Consider the following 7,182-nt stretch of genomic DNA (forward strand, 5'->3'; position numbering starts at 1 on the left):
TCTACAAGAAAGTCCGACGGTCCCTCTAAACGACGAAACTAGTGGCATAGAGAACAGGCCAAGGAAAGGTCGGCCACTGACTAAGAGGACCCCACCTGCCATCAAACGGATCAGGGAGAAGGTGAGGCGAAATCCATCCAGGTCGATCAGGAAGATGGTCAAGGAAGTCGGGATGGCCTCAAACACCATGAGGAGGATTAACCACAAGGATCTTGGGCTAAAAGTCCACCGTAAATGCAAACGATACCTAATCAGTGAAGCCTCGATGCAGAAAAGGCTGGCCAGAAGTCAGCTTTTGTTGAAGTTGCTGCGAGCTGACATGACCTGCCCAATCTGTTGGACCAATGAGAAAGTTTTCACGGTGGAGCCTCACTTCAAAAGCCAAACGTCAGACCGTGTCTTGAGCTCCAATATCACATCTATCCTCCTCCACCATCGATCGGCCTTTCGGAGACAAAAACCGTCCAGCATCATGGTGTGGGCCGGCGTGATGTCCGATGGCAAGAGGATGCCCTTGATTTTCGTTGACATGAAGGTCAAGATCAACAGATGGCATTATAAGTCCATACTGGAGGACAAGGTTGTTCCATGGCTTCGCAAGACCTACTCTGACGGTCCTTACGTCTTCCAGCTTCCAAGATGGAGCTCCACCCCACACAACGAAACCCGTTCAAGACTTGTCAAAAAATTTTTGCAAGCTTCTGGAGCAAGGAGATGTGGCCTCCCAGCAACCCCGATCTCAATCCAATGGACTTTTCTATTTGGTCCATTCTTGAGGGAAGGGCTTGCAAGACAGCTCACCGCAGTATCGAGACCCTGAAGCGCACCCTGATCAAGGAATGGGATGCCAGTGAAGAGGATACTGGGCGTGCCATTTGTGCTTTCATCATCCCTCGTCTCAAGAGAGTCATCGCCAACAAAGGCGGGCATTGTGAAAATGGCCACGACAAATGTTGATGCCTTTGAACAATTCTATGAACGTGGAAAATACAAGATGCAATATTACTGTAAAAAAGCCCAATAATTGACATAATCGCATTATCACTCATACGGTACCCCCAAAGTAAGCGCGTATTATCATTGTTGATAATGACTCAGCGTAAGTAATAAACTGACGTACGAACTTTGCAAAAAGGTCGCCTTTATAATGCAGCAAATTAATCCGGCAGAAGTATTAGGAGTGGCCCGGTCACCGCATGGTCACCCTGAGCAAAGTACACATCGTACACATATCCTTGTGTAAATGACAAATAATGTTGATATTGCTAAAGACATGCCTCTTTGTTTGTTCACGCGCACGGATGGGTTGGAAGGTTGACTTGTCCATCTCTTAGCACAAATTGGATTGCTCATGGCACTTAATCTGATTCTGATCGAAGTTTTCTATTGCATTTCTAAGGCTTTCAAGCTCCTCGTCAGCTGAGCACCTGCAGCTTCTTTCACTGTGTGTGTTGTTTTGTTGGTTGATGGAGCAAGCAGCATCAGAAAGCAAGTGAGAACTGACTGGTGGCCTTGTTCGCTTACGTCAAGACCGTCGAGGAATTCGTTTAGGTGAACATTTCAAGGCGGCTTTTGATCATGCGATCCTTCTTGAAGGCCTTGTTGAGTGCCGCCGAAAAAGCGGCCTTGATTGCCCGAGCTTGTCGCAAAGAAAAGGATCTCTTCAAACTCCTCATTGAGGTGAGCCCTGTTCAAATCATGGGTTCTTCAATTCACTCAATCCACATGAGGGGGACTTACACCAAGTTTGAAGCGTTTTAATGTCATTGTCACGGGTCCCAGGGACGAAATTGATTCAATCCTGGAATCGAGCGATGTACTTTGGGCAGACAGGCAAGCATGATTGAGTTGAGTTACGGTCCATGGAACCTGGCATGATTTTTGGTGTTTTGCACAATGGTGTTTACATCATTAGTTTTGATTAGTGAATGCCATCTCAAACCAGAGATAGGTAGGTAAAGCGTAAGATTGGCAAATTCAAAATTCATAGCAATTGTTGAGGAGATGTTTTATTGTTCTACTTTGGAGCTGAGGTTTGCTCGGATTTCAAAGCCTACGAACGAATTTTTGCTTACCCGACCCAATTGAATTACTCTTCATAGCATTGAAGCTTCAGCTACTTCAAGTATTACCGAGTATTTAACCTGACCCCCAAAACATTCTTGGACTGACATTTCTAGCCTAACGCATTTGACGTTATAACACGATTTTCAAGCAAAGGGCTTCCGCAAGTTGAATTCCATGATAAGTACAGTGGAGTTCTTGGTCATATTATTTTGTGGCTTTTTATTTAAAAAAGGATTTTCGTACAGTAAGAAATGGGAAATTGTCGAAACGTCCAAAAATGTGTTTCAAGCGCTGAAAAGGACCGAAATTGGCAAAATGAGACATTTGCCTTGTGTTTTTACAACTTTAATAATCATCAGGGCTGCCCAAAATATGCAAATACAATTGGCCAAAAGTGCACTCAAAAAATGGAACAGAAATAGCAAAAAGTGCAAAGGAATATTCAGATACTTTTCACTCTAGTTTTTGAACAGAATCTTTTACAAAAAATTTTAACAGCACAAAATGGCTGTGTGCAAAAATACAGAAAAAGATTCAGAAAGTGTCCACATACTCTCATTATCAACGTTTTATTCTAGGAAATCTTCAAAGTGGTTATCTTTTTTCATCTAAAGTGTGGAGGGAGCCAAAAGGCAAAAATGTTTTAAGTGCACTAGGTCACTAAAACAACCTTGATATTTCCTTTGAACAAAACCAGCTTGGTGAATTTTGAATGATTTTGGTTCAGACCATAGCAATGCTTTGGCACATGAGTAAAACATCGACTGTTTTTGGCCGTGTACTGATAGGATTCGATTTTGAAAGTTGAAGTAATGCAATCTTGAAAGGTTGGTGCGAAAAAGCGAGATAATCAAGTCGTTCCAAGGAAAAACTTACAAGACAGCAAGAAGCAAATGTACCAAAATAGGCGAGTAATAAAAGAAATGTTGATTTCTTAAAGAAAAAGGGGAAAACCAATGGAAAAAATGTCAACTCCATAAGTCATGACGGTGAAAAATACAAAAAAAAATTGCTAAGATTGCAAAAGCAATTAAGAAGATGAAAAAAAGTGCGTTTGCATGTTTTGAACAACCTTTTTTATACATCTTAGGTGTTGTCATGATCGACAGTCGCACTGAAGATTGTTGAAAGAAATGCTTCTTGATTTAACAATTGGCCCTAATTGGCATTGGATGAAGCATGTCTCAAGTGGATTCAGACGAGAGATCGACGAGTCAAATTTGTTCAGCTTAAAATTATCACATGTAAAAAGTGTTCTATGTTTAACTAACATCCGTTCAACATTAGCCATGAACAATTCTAGGAAAAAGTGGGTGACGATAAAAATGCCAAGTTTACCGTGGACTTCAAAACCTTGGCCGATGTGTTGATCCAAGAGACGATTCGGCATGATCTCAGTCTACAATATCCGGGATTGGCCGAAAATATCAAGGTATTCCAACATCGATTGTCTGAAGTCCAACCAAGTCAAAAATCTAGTTTTTTCCCAACTACCCCCTGAAAGGGCGAGGAAAGCAACATGTTTACCAACACACTCAATGAGACCATCAAAGTGAAGGTTGGTGACACGGAGCAAGAGACCTCGGCCCTTTTGTACAAGGTCCTGGATCGCAATCAAGTGGCCGCGGATCTCCTATCCAAACAGGTCCATTTCGACACGTCCCAGTTGTCGGATGACGTCCAAGCGGATCTGAAGCAGGTCCCTGATTCGAACTTCAACGTGGACGGTCTCGGGATCTGGATCGATCCCATTGGTGAGAAAGAAATTGGGCATAAGCCGACTGACACTAATTATATCCCGATTGTCGTCCAGATTCCACCAATAACTACATAACGGGATGTTCCCAAGTGTCCCGAGCCGTGATTGGAGATCAAGAGATCGTGTCCAAGGGTCTCCAAGTGGTCACCGTGCTCATCGGCGTATACGACCGTCACACGGGGGAACCAGTCATAGGGATTGTTCACCAACCGTTTGCCGAACACAACGAGGAGACCAACTCGTGGGTGCAATGGTTTTACAATGCTACACACTTTTTATACTTCAACGAGGCCATCTCGTCATTTCAGTTGGCGAGGACAGGTGTATTGGGGGGTGAACTATCAAGGAGAGCGATATCACTCCAGCAGCCTCAAGTCCTGCTCCCCCAAAGAAAGTGGCCCGACCAATTTTGAAGACACACACCGGATCATAGTCAGCTCCACCGAGCCCCCCTCTCTCACCGACAAACTGAAGGACAAGTTTGTCCTTCTGCTGTACCGTACATCCGCGTGTAGTATTTGGTGAGAGGGGAAATTGGTAAGATTGGTAAGATGATGGGAGGTGATTGTCCTTTCAGGTGCCGGTTACAAGTTGCTTTGCGTCGCCCGGGGATGGGCCAAGTATTACATCACGGAAAGGGCCTCCACTTATCGGTGGGACTCGTGCGCTCCGCATGCCATATTGAGGTCCCTGGGCGGAGGCTGCTTGAACTATTCTCAGCGTGGAAACAAGACCGAGGTCAACTATGACAAACCCAATGACGGTGTGGTGGCCGGGATTGCCCAGTGGAGCAATGCTGGAGGGCTGCTGGCCTACCAGAGCCAGACAGATTTGGACACTATTTTGACACATTTGGACGGCTAGTTTGGCTTTGAGTGTATCGTTGGTGGTATTATTATTGTACGTCTACTGTGCAGGCAGTAGTTCTAAAATTCTGATAAAACAAAAATAGATTACTTGTGAAGAAACAAAGACCATTGCCTTCCTTATACAATAAAATTATAAAAACATGTATTTATTTGCGCATCACTGACTAGTCTCTTGTGCCTGGTTACATTCATCTTTCGTACATTTTCATTCCTAGACATCTAGTTTTCACTTTAAGTTCACAGGCATTGCGATAGCTGGAACGTCGAAGGAGAACCGGGGCGTGTTCCTGGTCAGGATGGAATGCTCCTCGTAGCTGAGATTGGGCGTGTCGGGTCGGTCCGCCCAATGAAGAATGATCTCCTGGTCGGGTGGACAGGATTTTTGGAAGAACTCGTTGTTATAAGCGTTGTTGAGATAGCGCCAAATGCCGCTGCACTGGGTGGGAAATTCGAACCTCTTGAGTTTCAAGGCTGCCACCCTCATGTGATGCAATTTGGGCAGGATCTCGCAATCCAGATGGGAAAGCGAGTTGCCGGCCAGGAATCGATAATCATTCTTACGCAGATAGTCATCCAAGCGTTTGAGTTCCATCTCCAAGCCCGAAGCATCTTTGGACACGGCTTTGATGTAGTAGCAAAATTTGGAGAAGAAATTACGGGTCAGTCGGTCCACCACGGGGTTGTCCACATCCAGACAGGGCTCTGGGAATTCAGACTCGATGTAATCAATGATCTCCTCCACCGTGTCAATGGCCTCATTGCCATGGATAATGGCGGGTAGATTGCGAATGCCGTGCTCTTTGAATTCATCGGGAAGGCCAGATTTGGGGACAGTGGCCACTTTGAACTTCAGGGGACCTGCGGAACAAAGAGAAGAGGGAATCTTGTTACTCGCGCAACTTTGCAGCTAGTGAGTGTAGTACAGTGGCAGCGTTTCTCTCAGGTGGCGCCAACGGAGGAAAATAATCATCTCTGACAGCTCTATCTGCTGAAGGTGGGGGAAAAAGTCGGTTTCCGCTCAGCTTGAGCCGATGGTATCAAAGTAAGACCAATTGAAAACGTCACCCAGGTGTCTGACACTTACAGTAAAGTAGATCATCATCATGGGATATAGAGTCATTATCTCATTGCTCCTAGGACGATTTCACTTATTCTCTCAATAGGAAACGGTAAGGACAGCCATTTAACGGTCTCTTTCAGTTGTGGACATCAGGCCGAGTCGATCTATCTATTTATCTGTCTATCTGTCTCTCTGTCTGTCTGTCTGTCTATCTATCATTATTTTGATCAGAAGAGGGACGAGGATGAAAATCTGGATGCAAGGATGAGTGTGTCACTTACATGAGGCTGCTTTCAGCATAAGCACCATAAATATCCTTTGGCAGAATGGACAGGCGCCATATTTCTTGTTATCGCAACCCGCCCTGACGTACAAGGTGAGAACCCTGTGGCCGTTGTGGCCGCTGTTGTGGCCGCTGTTGTTGTTGTTGTTATTGTTGTTGCAGTCTTCGTTTTGGTGGTGGGAGGAGTCGACCCCCTTGCCCAAGAGGGTCATCTTGAATCTGAAACAATGAACGTAGGTAGACGTCACTACATAGTCCCCGATATAGACCTCTTTAGGATGTCATTTTGGCATCTGGCCCTTCTTCCCGAGATCAATTGACCTTCGTCTTTTAAGGTGAACTTTCGCCGCCAAAACAATCAAAATAAGACGTTGAGAAAGTTTCGAGCATAGCTCATAGACGGCACATTTTCCAGAATGCCGGCATTGTAAGTCAGTATTTTTCTTATCAGACAGATAGCCTCGCTTCAATAATGAGAAGGCGTGTTCTGGCGACTTAACCCCTTGGAAGCTGCCACTAGCTAGCAGTTTAGCAATAAAGATAAACAAGTTGCTATTTATTGCATTTGACTGGGACACAGTCTCACTTAAAAGTCACCTTAAGATGAGAGCAAAGCTTTGTTCCTCGTTTTCAAAGCAAAGCCAACATCCATGACGTCACTGATTTTTCAAGCAACATCATCATTCTATTGACACGGCCTACTCCATCTGTGGACTTGGAGTTCATGTTTAGTTAAATAATAAAACGTCGGCAATCATAAGTCTAAGGCAAGCCTCGCGTAGTACCTAGTTTCAGCATTCGACGCCCACATGTGTTCTCAGTCTCCATTTACAATTTCAATTTTCTAAATCCCAAATACGTACGAGTAGATCTCGTTGCTAAGTGACTAACTGTGTGAGTGACCCTTGAACCAAATGCTGAAAAAGAGCGCACCAATGAAAATCGACGGGAATTTGAACTAAATCTAAGGCAGTTTGACTTGAAATGAAACCAATCTGACGTAACCAAGATATTTCTTGTTATCCCTTGCAAGCACATTTAAAAAAAAGGCACTTAAAATGACCAATCCGTTCAAATATTTATTATTTGCACAACAAAGACAACAAGCCTGTTGTCTTTTCCTGTGCCTTCACCGCATACGTAC

The 7,182-nt window shown here is 44.4% G+C and overlaps 2 protein-coding genes across 2 annotated transcripts in view; one reads left to right on the forward strand and one right to left on the reverse strand.

The window, feature by feature from the left end:
* The first annotated feature begins 1,301 nt into the window (after positions 1 to 1,301).
* Positions 1,302 to 4,840, forward strand: LOC131882372 (inositol polyphosphate 1-phosphatase-like). The gene is made up of 6 exons (XM_059229498.1): positions 1,302 to 1,680; positions 3,371 to 3,499; positions 3,572 to 3,821; positions 3,881 to 4,067; positions 4,135 to 4,320; positions 4,381 to 4,840. Exons 1-6 carry the CDS (start codon positions 1,579 to 1,581, stop codon positions 4,688 to 4,690), a joined length of 1,164 nt encoding a protein of 387 aa, XP_059085481.1. The 5' UTR covers positions 1,302 to 1,578; the 3' UTR covers positions 4,691 to 4,840.
* The window catches only part of LOC131882226 (chloride intracellular channel exl-1-like), a 7,975-nt gene continuing 5,613 nt past the window's right edge, over positions 4,821 to 7,182 (reverse strand). The window contains exons 2-3 of the mRNA XM_059229315.1: positions 6,037 to 6,257; positions 4,821 to 5,553 (exon numbers count right to left, since the gene is read on the reverse strand). Of these exons, the coding sequence (XP_059085298.1) occupies positions 4,922 to 5,553; positions 6,037 to 6,250 (846 nt within the window). The 5' untranslated portion in view covers positions 6,251 to 6,257 and the 3' untranslated portion in view covers positions 4,821 to 4,921. The remainder of the gene's footprint in view (positions 5,554 to 6,036; positions 6,258 to 7,182) is intronic.

The sequence above is a fragment of the Tigriopus californicus genome, chromosome 6 (genome assembly GCF_007210705.1).
Source record: "Tigriopus californicus strain San Diego chromosome 6, Tcal_SD_v2.1, whole genome shotgun sequence".
NCBI classification, from domain to species: domain Eukaryota; kingdom Metazoa; phylum Arthropoda; class Copepoda; order Harpacticoida; family Harpacticidae; genus Tigriopus; species Tigriopus californicus.

What these genes read in the sequence shown, in the direction of transcription:
- LOC131882372 (XM_059229498.1), top strand. Translation starts at nt 1,579, where the DNA reads ATGCGATCCTTCTTGAAGGCCTTGTTGAGTGCCGCCGAAAAAGCGGCC. An exon ending in CACAACGAGGAGACCAACTC is followed by an intron (nt 4,068 to 4,134) that starts GTGGGTGCAATG and finishes TCGTCATTTCAG; the next exon opens with TTGGCGAGGACAGGTGTATT. An exon ending in GACAAGTTTGTCCTTCTGCT is followed by an intron (nt 4,321 to 4,380) that starts GTACCGTACATC and finishes ATTGGTAAGATG; the next exon opens with ATGGGAGGTGATTGTCCTTT.